The sequence below is a fragment of the Perognathus longimembris genome, chromosome 11 (assembly GCF_023159225.1).
Source record: "Perognathus longimembris pacificus isolate PPM17 chromosome 11, ASM2315922v1, whole genome shotgun sequence".
Taxonomy (NCBI): Eukaryota; Metazoa; Chordata; class Mammalia; order Rodentia; family Heteromyidae; genus Perognathus; species Perognathus longimembris.
The window spans coordinates 38004819-38024752 of NC_063171.1; the positions used below are offsets into that span (position 1 = coordinate 38004819).

The window sequence follows — 19934 nt, forward strand, 5'->3', positions numbered from 1 at the left end:
TGCTTACAAGACTCCCTATTACTTCTCGATATCCTGCTGAGATGGTGTGTCTTCTATCTGTTTCCCAAAGCTACCTTGCCTTCAGCATATGACACAGCTCACAGTAAACACTCACTGAATGTTAAGCTGCATATTCATCTTCATTTTCTAATGAGCAATATCACTATATGCTTCTTACAGATATGCCTGTTCTAATAACCATGTGTCAGCCTCATTTGTAAACTAAGATAGAAGATTTCACCTTCTCTTGTTAGGTTTAATTTTTAATTTTGTCTTAATTTTTGTCACGTATTCTTTCAGAATCTTTCTAAGTAGTTCTAGCTTTAAGTTTTCAGTTTTTAACCATATTTAATGGAACATATTTTCCTATGTTTTCAAAGAAATATCATGACCTTTCCAAATCTCATGTTTTGTCATTCTGCAAAATGTGATATTTGCTATCTCTGTGCAGTTGTAATTCACAAGGCTAGACAGTCAGTGAAGTTAATTCTTCCAGACAATATGTTTGTAATTCCAGTAGCTATCTCTGGATTTGCCTGATTTTTTAAAAAAAAATTAGCTGTGTTCCCCCTTCCTTTTATTTTTGTAATTTCATTTTGTTTTGGTATGTGTCCTCTGTGCATGCTGCTTTTGCCAAGGTAGAATTTGTTGGGGTTCAGCTTTGGCCTTGAGGGAGAAGGGCAGAGGAGAGTGCTCCCGAGACGCCACCCTTCCCCCAGCCCTGGGGGAATGCGGAAGCAGGCCACAGTTCTCTGGGTCTGGAACCAGAAGAACTGGCTTTGAGACCAGCCCCCCAACTTTCTCGCCAGCCCATGTGCTCCCCATTCTCGCGGGCTTTGCCCATGGGGTGGTGCTATGCAGGTGACGTTAGCTCATGAGGGGGTCTTATGACAAGCTCGCCAGCCTATCGCCAGCTCCTGGTCTATCACCCCTTTTCTCGTCACCCCTACTATATCAACTGTTAGCCACTCCCTTATTAAATCAGATTTGCTCTTGAAGCGTCTCCGAGATCCATTTGCGCCTGGCTTCCTTCGTGGGTAAGGAGGGAGGACAAGGGATCTCGTACAGCCGCGTGCACCTGAGGTCTTTCCTGAGCCCCCCACTCTACTCTGGCCTTACCTGCGGGTTGGGTGACCAGGGGAGAGGGTGAGAAAGGGAGCGATTAGATTAGAGTAGAGCCTGACACCCCAGTGCCAGGGGAGGCGACCCGAGCCCAGCATTTTGGTGTTCCAGCGTGGGGCACAGAACCCACTCGAGGAAGTCCGTGGCTCCCATTAGACCCTCAGGGAAATTGGAGTGGAAACTCCGGGATGCGTGGTCCTCCCATCCGGGTCATCAAAGACGATGGGACAGATTCAAAGTAGGCGAAATAATTCGCCCCTTAAAATCCTGGGGTTCACCCTCCAAAACGCGGGGATGAGTATTTCGGAACCCTGTGCTATAAGAATTTGAGAGGAGTTGATCAATAGGGTCCCGTGGTTCGCTGGAGCCAACCCACTCTCGTGGGAAACTTGGGACCGGCTAGAGGGGGAGCTAGAGGAGACGGAATGGGGAGAAGAACTCCCACTCGTGGCCCTGCAGGCTATTAAGACCCTCAAGGCTTGCTTTTCCTCAGACCCAGGGGAGAGTCCCTGGACTCAGGAGAGGGCAGACAGAGGGAATTTTGGTCCGGAGGGGGCCCTGACACCCTGCTCCGAGAGGCCCAGGGATGAGCGCAAGTTTAATCCCCGGGACCCCAATCCAGACGCCGCTTCCGCGGCGGCCGAGAGGTGTGCAAAGCTGCCAGCTCGCTACCCCTCCCCCATGGGAGGACCGGCTTGGCTCCATACATATGCAGACTCAAGGAGCCCGGCTGAGGGGCAGCAGCAGCCCAATGGCTGCAACAGCAGGCATTCACCGAGCTCAGACGACTCAGCAAATCTCAACCTGGTAGCCATCTCAGCCTCATGGCCAGGAGATACAAGATTTCAGAGAATTCAGGAGAATAGTTCTCGAGGGAGGGGGACCAAACACCCGCTGGGGGGAGAGCCTACTCAAAGGCGTAGCCCACCGGTTTTCTACCGCTCAGGAGTGGAGAAGCCTGGCCCAGTCACTGCTTGATAGAACAATGTATGAGGAGTGGTGTTCCCTTTTCAGATATGAGTGCTATGCTCAGGTGGAGAGAAATCAGGCCACCGATCCACCAATCCCCATAACCTTGGGCATGCTGTTTGGATCCACCCACCCTCAATGGGCTGCCTTCCCTGCCCCCTACTGGGAGCAGATACAGGCTGTGGGACTGGCCGCATGGCATGGCTTGAGAGAGGGGTCCCTAGAGTCCCCGGCAATAAAAGCTACCCAAGGAACCAATGAGAGTCTTGCTGCCTTCATTGGCCGAGTGAGGGACAATCTCCACCGACAGTTCCGTGGGTCCCAGGTAAATCAATTTCTAAGGATCCTGGTGTGGGAAGGGATGACATCAGAATGCAGATTGGCTTGTGCAGGAGTAAAGGAGAGATCTGTGGACAGCTGGATTTACGCTTGTCGGGGCATCAGCGTGCGAGCCTGCCAGGCGCAGCCCCTGTCCACTCTGCTTACTAAGGAGCCTGCCCCTGCCCCCACCAGTGAGGCAGGCAGGGAGCGCTGTTACATATGCAGCGGCTGGGGTCACACTAAGAGGGTCTGTCCCTCTAACCCTGTAAGATCTAGCCCTGTAAGATCTGGCACCTTGAGGGGACAGTCCCCAAGCTGGAGGGCTAAGGAGGTACCCAAAAAGACTTTGCCCCCGCTGCTAAAAGGGATTTCATTGGCGAAGAGAGTGTAGGTCCAGATTTGATGCTAAGGGAAAGCCTTTAAACGATTAATGGGGCACCCTCCAGCCCTATCACCCGAAGGAGGTAATCAATCCCGGGACAGGCCCAATAAACAGCCTGAGGCCAAGGCCCTCTGGGCAGTCCCAGTAGTCCCAGAAATGAGGCCAAAGACAGAAATTGTTATAGCTGGAAAGAAGTTCCAAGTCTTAATTGATACCAGAGCAGACCGGACTATATTAAAGAAAGAACTAAAGCCTCCATGGTGGTACCTAATCCCTGGCCCCCAGACCTCGGGGGTGGGAGGCACAGCTGAGAGTGAGACAACCAGGGACTGGCTTCCCTGGGATGATATGAATGGTGGCAAAGGAATAGTACATCCTTTAATAATAACAGACTCACCAGATAACCTGCTAGGACAGGATATCTTGGGATAGATTAAGGCTGCAGTCGTTACAGGCCAGGACCTGTCAGGTGGCCCTAGTGGCTGCTAAAAAGCGCCTCCCTCTGAGGCCTTGGGGCAGGAAGCTCCTGATTCTTCTACAGGGCCTCACCCCCAATTCTAAGGGCCACTGTTCCTACTGTCCCTGCCATTCGATGGCTTCCAGGTCCCCGGTGTGGGTGGAACAGTGGCCACTTCCCTCAAACAAGCTAGAAATATTAAAGGAAATAATATCAGAACAACTGTCCCTAGGGCATATTAGACCTTTGCTGAGCCCTTGGAACAGCCCTGTATTTGTTGTACAAAAGGCCTCAGGTAAATGGAGGATGGTACAGGACCTAAAAAAGATTAATGAGCGGATAATCCCCGCTGGCACTCCTTTACTGGGGCTGCCATGGATCCCCTCTATTCCTCGGGATCTTAATTTCATTATAATTGACATCAAGGATTGTTTCTTTTCCATTCCCCTTGACCCCCAGGATTGTGAGAAGTTTGCTTTCTCTGTGCCCTCAGTTAACTATCAGGGGCCAGACCAGAGGTATGAGTGGGTAGTCTTACCTCAGGGCATAGTTAATAGTCCTGCCTTCTGCCAACATTATGTGTCACAAGTTCTTCAACCTCTTAGGAGCCAGTCAGATATTATTTTATATGTTTATATGGATGACATCATTATTGGAGCAGCAGATGTCCAAGTGCTGAACTCTGCCTATAGCAAGGTACAAACCCTCCTACAAGGAGGAGGACTGCATATCACCAGTGACAAGGTTCAGAAAGTATACCCCTTTAAGATCTTGGGGGCAGAACTTAAACTAGACTCTGTTTCCCCCTTTAGCCCCAGTTATCCTTCCAGTCATCTTATACTCTGGTGGAAATGCAGCGATTGTTAGGTGAGATTAACTGGTTAAGACCCTGGCTTCACCTGCCTACAGAGGAGCTGCTTCTGTTCCATGACTCTTGGAAGGGCAAAGCGCCCACTGATGTTATTACAATAACTCCATCACATCAAACAGCCTTCCAGAAAATCCAAATGGCCCTAAATATGGCACAGCTGGCACGCTACAAGCCTGAATGTCCTCTTTGCCTTTGGATCCTCCCTGGATCCAAACTCTCCTCAGCTGCTATTACCCAATCAGGCGAGCCTCTTCAATGGGTGCACGCATCAGTGGGAGGAGCTCCCAGGGTTTATTCCCAGCTAGACCAGCTAGCTGACTTGATAATCAAGGGCAGGGATACTTCCCTGAGACATTATGGGAGAGATCCCAATGTGCTAACCATTCCCTACTGGCTGTCAGATTTTGAATGGGTCAGAAGGAATAATGCACGTGTGTCCAGTGCCCTGGAGGGCTTTATGGGAAAGGTAGATTGCCACTATGGCACCTCGAGGTGGGTGACCTCATTTTCCAGGCTACAATGGACACCTCCTGTACTTTTCTCTACCAGGCCTCTTGTCAAGGCTGCCAATGTTTTTACAGATGGGGGAAGAGCAGGGGCTGCCATAGTGGTACGCTCCGCCTTGCCTCCTATCGGTGGGAAAGAAAACACCCATTACTTTGAAGCAGTTACTGGATCTGCGCAGTTTAAGGAACTGTACGCCCTGGCACTGACCCATGTCAAACAGCCAATGGACTTGTTTTCTGATAGTCTGTATGTGGTTAATTTGCTACCCAACCTGGTATTCTCATACATTAAATTAGATGAAAACCCAATCACCCCTCTGATGATCCAAGTCAGGTCTCTGTTAAAAGAACGGGGTGAGCCTATATTTTTACAGCACCTTCGTGGACACCAAGGATTGCCTGGGGACCTGGCACAAGGTAATTGTATGGCAGACCAGCTGGTCAGTAATGGGACCATTATAGCTATGGCCATTGTACAACCTCAAAACCTTCAAATGGTCCAAGGACTCCATGAACGTACTCACTTAAATTGGAGAGGGTTACATCAGAGATTTCCTTCAATTCCAATAAAAGACTTAAAAAAGATTATAAGGACTTGCAAATCATGTATGCCCTTCCTGCAAGTCCCTCCCCTGCAATCTCCTGGGGTTAACCCCAGAGGCCTAAAGCCCAATGTTATCTGGCAGACTGATGTAACCCACTAAGCTCCTTTTGGAAGGCTAAAATACATATTTATGTCTATTGATACACATTCTCATGCCTGTTGGGCCTCTGTGCATGCGGGGGAAAGAGCCCGGCATGCTGAAAGCCACTTCTTACAATGTTTTGCTATCCTAGGGCTTCCTTTACAGGTAAAGACACATAATGGACCTTGCTTCACCAGTAAGCCTATACAGGCCTTTTTCCAAATGTGGAATATTAAACATACCACTGGAATACCATACAACCCAAAGGGTCAGGCCATAATTGCAAGGCATAATAAGACCCTAAAGGATCAATTATTAAAACAAAAAGGGGGGGGAAGCCCCCATGACCAGCTGAGGACAGCAATGTTTACATTGAATATTTTAAATTTCTCTAAGGATCAACGTCTGTCGGCTTTCCAGAGACACTGGTCAAGCCAAACACCCTACTTAAAGGTGGAAGTCCATTGGAAGGACCCCTTCACAGGGGCATGGCGAGGCACAGACCCACTTATCTGTGCGGGAAGGGGCTTCACATGCATTTTCCCAACTGGGGAACTGAATCCAATCTGGATACCAGCTAGAGACTTAAAATATTGTTCATCAGAATGACCACCCAAGGGCACTTGCCCTTGAGGGATTTCTCTCCTTGTTTCCTCTCAGGAAAGCAAAGACCGTGGTGGATTTTTCTATGGAGAAACGGGAAAGCCTGCCTGTACCAGCGATGGACCCAGTGTTGGCCCTGTTTCTTCCCTGGACCTTGCCTGGAGCCCTTTGGAGTAATGTTTGCTGTGGCAGTGTGGCCCACAGCGTTGCACAAGAACCAAAGGGAAATTTTGCACACTGTTGTTCCTCCCTTCGCTCCCCCCTTTGCTACTTACCTTGGGGTCCCCCATTGGAGGGAAATAGGAGCTAAAGGATTTGGACACCTTAATGTTTTATGCTAAATGTTTACAATAAGCAAGGGACTGGCACCTTGCTGCAATGTTTACTATAAATTGTTTACTAACCTCAACCATTAAGTTACCAGCACCCTGGCTGCCAAATCTCCAGGGCCTGAACCTACCTCTACCTCACCATAGAGGAAAGGGAGAGCCATCTGCACTACCTTGAGTGACACCAGAATGGACCAGGATTCCTCTATTTTCTATGGACTAAGCCAGATAAGAGACCCTTCATTGCATTGTGCCTGTGTTGTAATTGCTCATGTGTTACAGTTGCTCATGTTTACATTTGCCTTGTATTACAATTGCTTATGCTCATCTCTGCTTTATGCTCCCATTTACATTATGTTTACATTGCCCTGTGCTAGACACATGGGTCTCTTATATTGTAAGTGATGGGCCAGAGCTGTCTAGATAACAAGTGGCCTTTGGCCTTTTAGCCATCAAGGAACCCCATGAGGCTCGTCACGACCATTAGGACCTGCTGCTCACTGAGGTCCACTGACATGAGAGAAAAATTATCAGGGCTTTCTTTCAAGTGCCAATCCCGCTCTCCCCGAGTCCTTTCATCGGGCTGGCCAGCCCAGCAGGAAGGTCAGCCTGAAGTGCAAGGGCGTTAGCCCAGGACGGGTATGACTCCGCATGGCAGGGACAACCTAAGACATGGCGCGCCCTCGAGTAGGGTGCCTCCTGCTGTTCAAAGAAAAAATAAAAAATAAAAGTAAAAGGGGTTCAGCTTTGGCCTTGAGGGAGAAGGGCAGAGGAGAGCGCTCCCGAGACGCCGCCCTTCCCCCAGCCCTGGGGGAATGTGGAAGCAGGCCACAGTTCTCTGGGTCAGGAACCAGAAGAACTGGCTTTGCGACCAGCCCCCCAACTTTCTCGCCAGCCCATATGCTCCCCATTCTCGCAGGCTTTGCCCATGGGGTGGTGCTATGCAGGTGACGTTAGCTCATGAGGGGGTCTTATGACAAGCTCGCCAGCCTATCACCAGCTCCTGGTCTATCACCCCTTTTCTTGTCACCCCTACTATATCAACTGTTAGCCACTCCCTTATTAAATCAGATTTGCTCTTGAAGCGTCTCCGAGATCCGTCTGCGCTTCTGACTGGCTTCCTTCGTGGGTAAGGAAGGAGGACAAGGGATCTCGTACGGCCGCGTGCACCTGAGGTCTTTCCTGAGCCCCCCACTCCACTCTGGCCTTACCTGCGGGTCAGGTGACCAGGGGAGAGGGTGAGAAAGGGAGTGATTAGATTAGAGTAGAGCCTGACACCCCAGTGCCAGGGGAGGCGACCCAAGCCCGGCAAGAATTAACATGGGAAACACTAGCATCTAATCAAATTAATTATGCTTTTAAAAAATAAAAGAAATATCTTTTAACATAGTGGTATTGGGCATCATAACTAAGAGTCTTCTTATATTTAAAAGAAAAAAATGGCAACCATGATGATGAATGCCTCCAACATTCTGGAGGCAGAAGTTGTATGATCCTGACTTGGAGACTAGCCTGGAATATATAATGAGACTTTATCTGAAGCATTCTTCCCCTAAGAAAAGAAATCATAATTATGTGATTTTTATTCAGAAGACACTTCAATAAAGAGCCCAGGCATGGTTACTTGACTGAACATTCTTACGACTTAAGAAAGAAAATAACATACAATATTCAGAAGGAATTATGAAATACTAGAACAAAAGAAAAATGAGTTATCATAGTAGCTTTTACTTTTTCACTTAAAGATTACTCTCTTTGCTATGTAGCTCATGCCTATAATCCTAGCTATGCCAGTGGCTGAGATCTGAGGATCATAATTTTAAGCCAGCCCAGACAGTCCCTGAGACTCTTATTTCCAATTAACTACAAAAAAAAAAAAAAAGACAAAAGTGGAGCAATGGCTCAAGTTGCTAACCTTGAGGGAAAGGTCCTAAATTCAAGTCTCAGGACTGGCAAAAAAAAAAAAAAAAAGTACATTGAGATTCCATCCCATGCCAGTCTCCATGGCTACCATCAAGAAAACAACAGTTTGAGAAGGATGTAGGAAAGGGGAATTCTTGTTCTCTCCTTATGGGAATATACATTAGACCAGCTACTATGGAAATTAGTATAGAAGTTCCTCAAAAAAATTTAAATAGAACTTGCATATAACTCCACCTCTACCACTTCTATACATACCCAAAAGAACCAAAGTCAGCTTACTACAGAGATATCTACATACCCATGTTTATGACAGCACTGTTCATAGTAACTAAAATTTGGGTCCCCTCAATGGATGAATAGATAAAGAAAATATAGGCTCAATCTATATGTACACAGTGAAGTTTGACTCAATCATACAGAATGAAATTGTGCCCTTTATAGGACAATGGGTGCAACAAGGGATTGTTGTGTTCAATGAAATAAATCAGTCACTCCAAAAAGAGTATCACATGGCCTATCATATAAGTAGAATCTCAGGAAGATTAAAAAGGGCACAGAAGTAAAAGAGAGACAACCAGGGGTATAATAGAAGAGAAGGGGAGAGGAGTGGGGAGAGGAGAGCAAGAAGAGTAATAGGATAAATAGGAGCAAAAGCACACGTGTAAAAAAGTCAGGAAGAGAGCCATGATGACACAATTTTATGTGCACTAATATAGGAAAATATAGAAGAAGTCCCATAGCACACATACCACCTCTAGTTAACATGAAGATTGGAATGATAACAAAACACACTTGGAGATGCCAGTTAGTACAAGCTGCTTAGTCTGAAATAGTTCCATTCTTTTGTTAAACTATGTCAAGAATTTTCGAAATACCAAGAATTCTTATGTGTATCAGCAAGTGTATTTCCCAGGAAACTAGAAATTAAACTTTTCTGAATACCTTCTCTTTTTACTAGGCAAGCTACAAGTAATCACAAATACAAGTTTTCACTCATAGAGCAAGTGCTCTTCTAAATACCTTCACATACACACCTTGGCACACCATAACTCATACCATCATTACAATAGCTCAAGAGATTCCATTTCTCCAATTAATACAAATACTGCCCAAGATCATCTAAGTAGAAGATGACTGAGCCAGGATTCAAAGCTAGGAACTCTAGCTCCCTGACTTTAGGCTTGGTGTTACTATATTCCTGTAAAGATCAAAAGTGTAATACTTAGAAAAGTTAGTGGGAGTGGTATTTTCATCACAGTTTTGGATAAAAAGCTGCTATTTAACTCATGTTTTTCCAACTCGAAAAAAAACAGACTCTTCTGCATGACATGATATTTAACTTTATGTATTGCAATTCCTTCTTTATGTTATAGTCTATAGAGTGTTAAGCCTCTCTTTACTGGGTCTGTTTAGGAAGTCAGAACCATATGCCAATAGTACAACTAAGGTGCCTTTTGCTCCTCAAGGTCCCACTTAGCTCACTCACTTTTCCCCTATCCTCCCAGGATGCCTTCAAGTCCTAGAAAAGTGGAAGGCTATATATCTTCAGCGGTCCCCTGTGGATGGGAGGGAGTGGGTTTGTGCTCCTCCAGTAGCTCGGAGGCAGACAGAAGAAGCATAAATACCTCTGTTTGGTGCCTTCTTCAAGCTTAGCAGAGGCACACACCAGACCTGTCCAGAATCTCTGTAGGCTGAGGGTCATTGTCATCTCCATCTTTATCATTTCTTCTCTTCAGTGTAAGCTGGCTTTCCACGACAAGGCTAGGAAAGGAGTTGTACCTCTAAGAAAAATGGTGAGTTAGGGGGGAAAAAAGACCTTCAGATATTTACAAAAGGATAATTCATCCTGCTTTAAATTGCCATTTTGAAGGAAAACAGAGGATAATTAAAAATCATTTTACTTGCATTATTCGTCAGGATTTGCAGTTCATAGATTTTTGAAAATACTTTGGCTTTGTTTGGCCTCGGGTAGGAAATAGTACAACAAAGTGCATCTGCAGAAAGGGAACTAAGCTCCTAGAAAAAAATAATTTTAATTCAACAGAACTTTTTTTCGCACCTAGGTATATTAAGCCATATGAAAGTATGAGAGATTCAGAGGTACTGTATAGCATGGATTCTTATGTTACCTTTCTACCATGAGAGCATACTCTAGATAAATAAACCCATGCTTCTCCACCTTGCAAAGTGTGGAATACAAGGCCACAAAAAGTGAGAACATGGAAGCGAAGACAAATGTAATGCACAACAGAAAACTGACCATTATCTGGAAGAAATGCTACAGAGTATGGGTGCGTGAGAATGTGTGCTGTGTTTGTCAAATATGGACTATAGCTGGCAAACAGGTTGTTGGTTGTAGAGGTTTTGATAACTTATAACCCCTAAGAAGATAAAGGGCAGTTTCACAAGTATTTTTAATACCAAACAGAGAGAAGTTATGACCTTCTGTTTTCCCACTGCATTGATTATTTTTAAGTGCACTATATGATCCCATTTATCCTCAACTAGAAACTCTGAGAAAAATTGCAAAACATAATCATGCTCAAAAGAAAACTATGTCACTTTCCCTTTGATGGAAAGAAAAATATTTCAAACATGAGCCATGGTTTAAGAAATTATGAATGATATAATCAGGGGAACTGAATATAGAGTATTCTTTTGCTCAACAGTTTGTAAATCCAGCTAACAGCAGAAATTGAGGTGTAGAGGAAGTTTACTGCATGCAGCTACTTATTCTATCCGGACACCAGCTTAGGGGTCATTGTAGACACAGGCCTGTCCCTAAGAGAAGGATGAATTTGACCTAGTTTACCTTTAAAACTGAATTGAAGGAGTAAGAATGGATTTCTCCCCTCTAAAAACGCCTAGCCAATGAGGATCCCGGATGGACATAGCCACCTCTGTCAAACCAGTACATTTTGCTCACTTTCCTGCAGAAGACTGAAATCTAAAAGGCTAGATTGAGATCAAATCATTATTCTGTTTCTCACATTTCTCATGACCTGTGACTCTCATTGGAGACCAAAGATTGCCTAGACCATGTTCCACACACCTGAGCTGACAATTTTGTAAACACCTCCATTTTCAGGAGCACTTGCACTGTATAAAGTTTCTTCTCTGCCTACTTTTCCCTACAAATAAAAAAAAAAAGCTGATCCTTCCACCGACCCATCATTGTCCTTGCCTCTTCACTAATGAGCTGTGAGGAAGGCCATCTCCACCCTCCTGGGAAATCAGAGAGAAAGCCTCTGCTCTTCTTCCTTGGAAGGCTCAAGGGCATGATGCTATTCCTTTTCTGTGTTTTCAAAAAAATAATCAAGCTTTCTATCCCACACGTGTTTATCATATCATTCTGATCTTTCTGATCTCCTCATTAAATGTCCCGGTTAAACTTAGATCACATAAGAATTCCCCCATTCATATAGCATATCAAACTGAAAGGCTTCAAAGGAATTACATGATGAGGATGGAGGTAATGGGGAAACTGGAGGAAGAGTTGACTGCCATCACTGATTTCAAACACTGCAAGCTAGGATCCTCTGAGAACTCAATGGGACTTAACCTCATACAATATTTGAAAATGAGACATGAACTCAAAGACATGAAAGCACTGAATTTCCCAAGAGGAAACCTCCTAATAGGAAGTTTATTTTTGCAAGTAGATTTTTATTTACAGATTCTTAGTTTTCTGTCCCCAAAGAGTCCGTCTATGTGTTGCAGACTGACAAACTGTAGAGTTAAGCCTTATGACCTGTCAGGTTTCCTGCAACTCCAAGATATTCGTGTGTGTGTGTGTGTGTGTGTGTGTGTGTGTGTGTGTGTGTGTGTGTGTGCCTTTCGGCTTTTTTGCTCATAGCTAGGGCTTTGTTATTTGACCCACACCTCCAGTCAAGCTTTTTGGTGGCTGTTTTGGAGACTGAGTCACACAGACTTCTTAACTTGGGCTGGCTTCAAGCCACAATCCTCCATATCTCAGGTTCTTGAGTAAGTAGGATTCAATGTGAGCCACCAGCATATGGCCCTCTCCTGTTTTTCAGCAATGTGTATATTGGTGAGTGTGCATGGTATGTATATGTGTCTGTGTTTGTAATTATACAATGAATTACCAATTGTGAAACACATACTTTTAAAGAAAAACTATAATGTAAGGATCATATTAGTAATTCTGTTTAAATAAAGCTATAAATTAAGGTAATTTACCTTTTTGGGCTGGGGGGAATGATCCTGAGGACTAAACTCAGGTTGCTATTACTGAGCTTTCTTGCACAAGGCTAGAATTCTACCACTTGAACCACAGATCCACTTCCAGATATTAACTTGGAGGTAATAAGCCTCATGGACATTCCTGCCTGGGCTGGGTTTGAACCACAATCCTCAGATCTCAGCCTCCTGAGTATGTAGGATTACAAGCAAGAGCCACCAGTGACTGGGGGATTTGTCTTTCTTAAGCTAACATGGATTGGTATATAGAAGGAATTAAATTGACTTCCGGGGATAAGTGGAGAATAAAACTTGCTAGAAACTAAAATGTAACCATTAAAAAATGACTACTCTGTCAGTATACAGATACTTAACCTGGGGGAAATCACTTCATCATTCTAGTTAGCTATAGAAGCTTGAACTAAGATACCATTGATTTTATAATACTATTTTAAGTTACATTTTGCTTTATTTTACTTAGTACATAAAGTGATTTTACTATTAAATTTCCACACATGCAAACAATGCACTTTGACCATATCCATCCACTATATTCCTCCTATATACCCACCCTCCACACATTTTTTAAGATGGTTTTTAATTGTTTTCACCTTCCATTTTCATGCATAGAATAATACTATTGTCCTGGAATCTTTCTCAGTTTCTTGACTCTCATTTTTGGTACTTTAATATTTCACCTCTTAAAGTTTTAACTTTCTTTCAGAGTACTACTGAAACTGTTTTCTAAGGTACCATTTAAAGCTCAGAATTGTTTAAATTATATTTCATTCATAGATCATCCTCTTTTGCCTCCTACACGAAGAGCAGTGGGTTTGATTACAGTACTCTGTTTTAATTCTGTTCTGCAACTGACAGCATGGCCTTCAGATAAATCTTAAATATCCCTGGGTCCCTCAGGCTCCATGATATTTGTCTTATCTGAGTTGCTGGCTGTGGAACTCAGCTGGAATAATGAATGAGGCACAGGTGTGAGTGCTCTCTTGGTGTTCGTCATGGAAGGTGTGGCTAGGCATGCATTCCACAAAGCCCAGGTCCTGCAGCATGTTCACCGGAGGGAGGGCTGTTGCCTGCCCAAGGCTCTTTCTCTTCCTCACACACCTGCCCGGTGGGCTGTCCATACAGTCCTGAGAGTTCCTAGGATGTGACTCAGGCAATCCAGCCCTGAAGATTACAAATTTACAATCCCCTAACTTACTATATTCATGCAACATGTGACTCTTGATAAAGTCTCAACCTGCTTATAAATGCATGCTTCCATTTATCAAAACAGCAATTATACACATATAAATAACATGATAGGCATGTACTTCCGCAGATAACTGAGAAATAAATGTGATCTGCTTCACTTGTTCATCTGTTTTACTTGACTACTAAAAGTCTCAAAACTAAGTTCCTTGTTCCAATGATGAAAACACTGGGTAAGATGACGCAGTCTAATATTTTTTTTTTTTTTTTTTAGGCCAGTCCTGGGCCTTGGACTCAGGGCCTGAGCACTGTCCCTGGCTTCTTCCCGCTCAAGGCTAGCACTCTGCCACCTGAGCCACAGCGCCCCTTCTGGCCGTTTTCCATATATGTGGTGCTGGGGAATAGAACCAAGAGCTTCATGTGTAGGAGGCACTCTTGCCACTAGGCCATATTCCCAGCCCTCAGTCTAATATTCTATGCATCCTTTTTCTTTCTGTCCCTTTAGTTTTATGTTAATCTGTTAGATGAGAGAAAGCATCAATGATTGCATAGTTCCAGTGAAAATATTCCCATTTTATTTAGTCATTCTTACTCTGAAGTTAAACAAGATACTTTTTTTAACCAATCACAATTTTGAAGTACATACTTGGAAAATGATTATATCTATTGCTTGGGTGCTGAAGACAATATTGTACTATTTCCTAGAGTCATTCTTACAGCTGTAGTTTCATGCTACAGTTCTTTGAGGGACCAGCTCCAAGGGTCACACGCCTCTAGTTTTCTAGACTGTGAAAAGACATTCAGGCACTGAGCCCAGGAATACAGACCTGGAGATTGTATCCTATTACTGTGGACCAAAAAAAGTGCCTCTGAAATATTAGTACCATGTCTCTCCTCAGAAAAGAAAGATGTATTAATTTGTTTGTAAAAGATACAGTGCAAAGAGAACCAGAATGGAGACTGGGCTGATATATACAAAAACAGATTCTGAAGCTGGGTGCCTATGACACACACTTGTGGTCCTTGCTACTACAGAGGCTGAGATTTGAGGATCATGGTTCAAAGCCAGCTCAGGCAGAAAAGTCCATGATATTCTTATCTCCAATTAACTGCCAAAAGGCTGGAAGAAGTGGAGCTGTGGCTGAAGTGGTAGAGCTCCAGCTTTGAGTGAGAACATTTAAAGACAGTGCCCCGGCTCTGAGTTTATGCCTCAGTACTGGCACCAAAAAACAAAACAACCAAAAAAAAAGACTCTAGGTTGGTTGGAACTCAAATAAATTAAAATGAAAGAGAATAAAAAGAAAACTAAGGAAAATTGATAAACCTTGCTCTGGTTGGATTCTCTACCACCCTACTTTTCCAGTAATGAATATTAGACTGTGGTGATTAAGGTCAAGGGATGTGTGTGTGTGTGTGTGTGTGTGTGTGTGTGTGTGTGTGTGTGTGTGTAATGATATTTCAACAGAAAACAATTGTTAAATTTGCTATGTTGTAATTTTCCCCTTGTTTGTTTATCTATGTCTGTTTTCCTCTAAACAGAGATCGTGAGGAAGTAATTGGGGTAGCTTTCTCTAGAATTCTAAGGCTGAGATCCAAGTGGGAAAGGAAAGAGCAGTTTTTTGCAGTTTTTTCATTCTTTCACCATTTTCTTTAAAAACAACAACAACAACAAAACAAAAGTAAGTAGCCCTCCCCTGACCCCCTGAGGGTTACATATTCTTGCCACAGTAGTCAGACTGTTGAGAAATGGAATGTGAGAATTGCTTTGGCTCTGGGAAAGAACAGAGGAGAACTCATGCAGTAAGACGTAGAGAAGGACTGGTAGTTTAATGACTGGGTGATTCTGGAATGGCTCTCAGCAAACCCTTCAAAGAAGCCACACATTCTGCTGAATTATTGGGCACAAATGCAAAAGTCACAGGAAGGATTTTTCCCTTTTTCTGGTATTACTCTCATATGAATTATGAGCTCTTTAATCTGACACTCTTGGAAGAGTCTGACAACCACTTGTTCTTTTCTCCTTAATAATAACAAGTTTTTGAATCATTTTTTTATTCTGTTGTTTGGGGCTCTGGCTGTCCCTGGGCACCGTGGAAGGGAGAGTATGTCATCTTTTGAGAAAGGAGGTACAAAGTGAGGGATAAGGAGAGAAACTGTGAAAGGTCGCAAATACCTAGAGGAGCTTAATTTCAATTCTAAAGCCCATTTGGTGTTTACAGTATGTGAATGCCATTCATCTATCTCTACCTTAGAAACAAAGTAACTAGTATTGCGAACAGTGATGTAATGTGCTCACTTCACCAGAGAGAAGCAAGTTTTTAAAAATTTATTTATTGTCCAAGTGATGTACAGATTGGTTACAGTTTCATACGTAATAAATGTACTTTTTATAGCCTTTTGTTTTTATTATCTTTTGTTACACAACATAGTTAACATTCAACAAATCAGTTTGTAAGTATATATATATGTACATATATACGTATATATGTATGTATGTATGTTGATCAATGTCACTGCTTCCATCATTCTTCCTCATTCCTTCCAACCTATCCACTGAATATTATTATTGTATTCTCCCCCTACTCCTCTCTTCATTCATCTACCCACACTCTTAACCTCCCCCTCACATACCTTTTCAGTTCTGATTTCCTGGTATCTGTTTTATTGGACTGGGGTGTTTGCTTTTCCCCAGCAAAAAACCTTACTTTTGTTAATACATTTGTGTGCACTTGCATACAACCCTGTATGTGTTTATTTGTGCATTTACAAATTAGTTCTAGCTGCCATATAAGAGAGAGAGAACATGTGTCCTTTGTCTCTCTGAGCCTGATTTCATCTAGCATACTTTTTTCTAGATCCCTCTATTTTTTGCAAATGATGTAATAATCTTTCTAATGGATGAGTAAAATTCAGTTGTGTATATGTACCACATTTCTTTTGATCCATCCATCCATTGAGGGGTATCTGGGATAATTCCATATCTTGGCCCTGGGGAATAGTGCTGCAATGAACATGGTTGTACATGTGGCTTTACTGTACCCCTCTTGAGTATTTATCCAAGAGTTTTTAAAGCTTTTCATGAAGTAATCCATACAATGGATTGAGCCAAAGGCAATGCTATTCTTCTAATTTTTCAGTCTGTTTCATTCTCTGAGAAGCTGCTGAATATGTGTAACATACTCATTTTGTTGTTAATCTTGTGGGTTTGTCCAACTATTGTTTCACTCAACCTTTATAACTCTTTTAGATAACAAATAAATGGATTCTCTCTATGTTATGAATGGGTGGGCCCTCACAGCCACTCCAGTCTCACAAAAGTTATACCTAGAGGATGAGAGTTGGGTCTCCTGTCTCCCTTTTGCATCTAGTTCAAGGGGGTGTCTTGTCAGCAATGAAGAGGAGGGAGAGAGGGAGTGATCTTACATCCCACAGTAGTAAATTAGCTCAGTAGAAAACTGGGGAATCAACACCAAACTGGGGATTCAAGAGATCTTACTTTCTCTACTGTGTGACTTTGAACAAGTTACTTTTATTGAACTAATCTTTTAATAAAGATACCATTTCTCTGAAGTTAATCTTGACTCTAATGTCTTGATTCTCATGATTGGAGAGGAGGGGAGAAAACAAAGATATAAAGGCATCAAGGCACCTCTGACGATGAATTGTGGGTGGCAGGTTTTCAATATATTCAACCTTAACTCTGTACTGGGAACATGGAAGGAATTCACTCTGTCTGTGCCCACAGCCAGCTGTGATCCCCAAAGCTCTGGAAGTGGAGAATCAAACCGCAACCACACATTTCATTCTGCTGGGATTTCCAACAAGACCAGCCTTCCAGCTCCTCCTCTTCTCTGTGTTCCTGGTGACCTACCTGCTGACACTGCTGGAGAACCTTCTCATTATCCTGGCCATCCGCAGCGATGGGCAGCTGCACAAGCCCATGTACTTCTTCCTGAGCCATCTCTCCTTCCTGGAGATGTGGTATGTCACAGTCATCAGCCCCAAGATGCTGGCAGACTTCCTCAGCCAGGACAAGAGCATCTCCTTCTGTGGCTGCATGACTCAGCTCTACTTTTTTGTGACTTTTGTCTGCACCGAGTACATCCTCCTTGCAGTCATGGCTTTCGACCGCTATGTGGCCATCTGTAATCCCCTACGGTACCCGGTCATTATGACCAACCAGCTCTGTGGTGCCCTGGCTGGGGGGTGCTGGCTCTGTGGACTAGTGACTGCCATGATTAAGATGGTTTTCATTGCCCGACTCCACTACTGTGGCACCCCTCCTATCAACCACTACTTCTGTGATATCTCTCCACTCCTCAATGTCTCCTGCGAGGACTCCTCTCAGGCTGAGCTGGTGGACTTCTTCCTGGCCCTCATGGTCATTGCTGTCCCGCTCTGTGTAGTGGTGACATCTTATGTCACCATTCTCACCACCATCCTCAAGATCCCTTCTGCTCAGGGCCGCCAAAAGGCCTTTTCCACCTGCGCCTCTCACCTGACCGTGGTCACCCTCTTCTATTCCACAACTCTCTTCACCTACGCTCGCCCCAAGCTCATGTATGCCTACAACTCCAACAAAGTGGTGTCTCTTCTTTACACAGTCCTTGTACCACTTTTAAATCCCATTATTTACTGTCTGAGGAACCGGGAAGTAAAGGCTGCCCTCAAAAAGACTGTGCTTTGCAGTGGAAGGGGGTCCAGAGATGAGGGGGATTTGAGTAGTTAAAAATTGTGTCTAATATCTTCAGGCCTGGCTAGGGAGGTGGGTTTCCATATACTCTCTCTCCCTTATGTTGTCTTTCTCTATCCACCATCCTCCAGCACTGTAACACTGAAGATGGCAACTGCAGAGGATTAGAGAGAAGAATGGATAGGGGGAGCGAGGGAAATAATCCACACAATTTACCAAGATATATTTTGGACAGGATAAATGTATACAGAATAAAACTGTCTTTCAGCTGTGTGGTTGGGAAAGGGGATTGTAAAACTCTGATTCTATTGGGGTAGCATGAGGAAGAAAATAAAATTATTTAATTACTTATTTGTTAAGGTTTTTTAAAAAAACTAATAATGGATAAAATATGCAATAGCCTAATATTTCCAATCTGTATAATGATATAATGTTCTTGAATATTAAAGATACTTCAACCAGGTGCCAGTGTCTCATGCCTGTAATCCTAGCTACTCAGGAGGCTGAGATCTGAGGATTGCAGTTCAAAGCCAGCCCAGGCAGGACAGTCTGTGAGACTCTTAGCTCCAATAAACTACTCAGGAAAAGCCAGAAATGTCACCATGGCTCAAGTAGTAGAATTCTAGCCTTGAGCAAGAAGAAATGAGGGACAACACTAAGACCCTGAGTTCAACTCCCAGGGCCAGCAAAAGCAAAAGAAAAGATACTTCATATATACCTCAAACATTAACCACTCAGTGGAAAATAAATTAATAACATGGACATATCAACAAAACGTGTTTACATAGCTGTTATGTGTTACATTGTGTCCTATAACAGAAGATACACTGGAGTTATAATCCCAAATAATAACTCAAATAATGAGCTATTAATAACGACCCCAAATAATGAGGTCTTATTTGGGAATAGGATTTTTACAACAGAGCCCAAAGTAAATGCAGTCATTAAGGAAGGGCCCAACATAACTGGAATTGAATCCTAAAGAGAAGAACTTTGGACACAGACATAATGACCACAGAGGGGAGGCAATGTAACATGGGTAGTGACAGACAAGCTACTGGAGTTGCACAAATGCCAACCAAGGAATGAGAAATGTTGAGGGCAAAATCAGAAAGAAGAAGAAGCAAGAAGGTCTCCCCAAAGCGAGTGCCTCCCTTCCAGCTTCTCGTCTATGAAATAGTAAGACAATAGTATTCTGTTGTTTTTAAGACATCTATGGTTTTGGTGCTTTTTAACAACCCTAGTATGTTCACATAGCAAATAGCAAATCTCATTAGTACTTAAAATAAATATTAAAAGCCAGGTATCGGTGGCTCATGCTTGTAATCCTAGCTATTCAGGAGGCTGAGATCTGAGGATCAGGGTTCAAAGACAGCCTGGGCAGAAAAGTCTATGAGACTCTTACCTCTAAGGAACTTCTCAGAAAAAGCCAGAAGTGGTGCTGTGGCTCAAGTGTTGGAGTGCTAGCCTTGAGCACAAAAAGGCTCAGGGACAATACCCAGCCCCCTGAGTTCAAGCCTCAGAACTGGCAATAATAATAATAATAATAATAATAATAATAATAATAATAACAAAATAAAAATTAAGCAACATTGAGGTACCCAATTTTTAATTGTCTGGTTCATATAAAAGACATTTCTCATTGTGTGTGTTTAGAGACTTAGGA

The 19934-nt window shown here is 43.4% G+C and overlaps 1 protein-coding gene across 1 annotated transcript; it reads left to right on the forward strand.

Moving 5' to 3' along the window:
- The first annotated feature begins 1310 nt into the window (after positions 1-1310).
- Positions 1311-18304, forward strand: LOC125360169 (olfactory receptor 6Y1-like). Its single transcript, XM_048358203.1, has 3 exons — positions 1311-1360; positions 1470-1929; positions 17321-18304. Exons 1-3 carry the CDS (start codon positions 1311-1313, stop codon positions 18302-18304), a joined length of 1494 nt encoding a protein of 497 aa, XP_048214160.1.
- Positions 18305-19934: the final 1630 nt, after the last annotated feature.

Bases quoted from the DNA above. Each gene is read 5' to 3' on its own strand.
- LOC125360169 (XM_048358203.1), top strand. From the start codon at position 1,311: ATGCGTGGTCCTCCCATCCGGGTCATCAAAGACGATGGGACAGATTCA. The intron at 1,361-1,469 runs GTAGGCGAAATA...GTTGATCAATAG, and splicing joins GACGATGGGACAGATTCAAA to GGTCCCGTGGTTCGCTGGAG. The intron at 1,930-17,320 runs GTAGCCATCTCA...CTGTGCCCACAG, and splicing joins ACTCAGCAAATCTCAACCTG to CCAGCTGTGATCCCCAAAGC.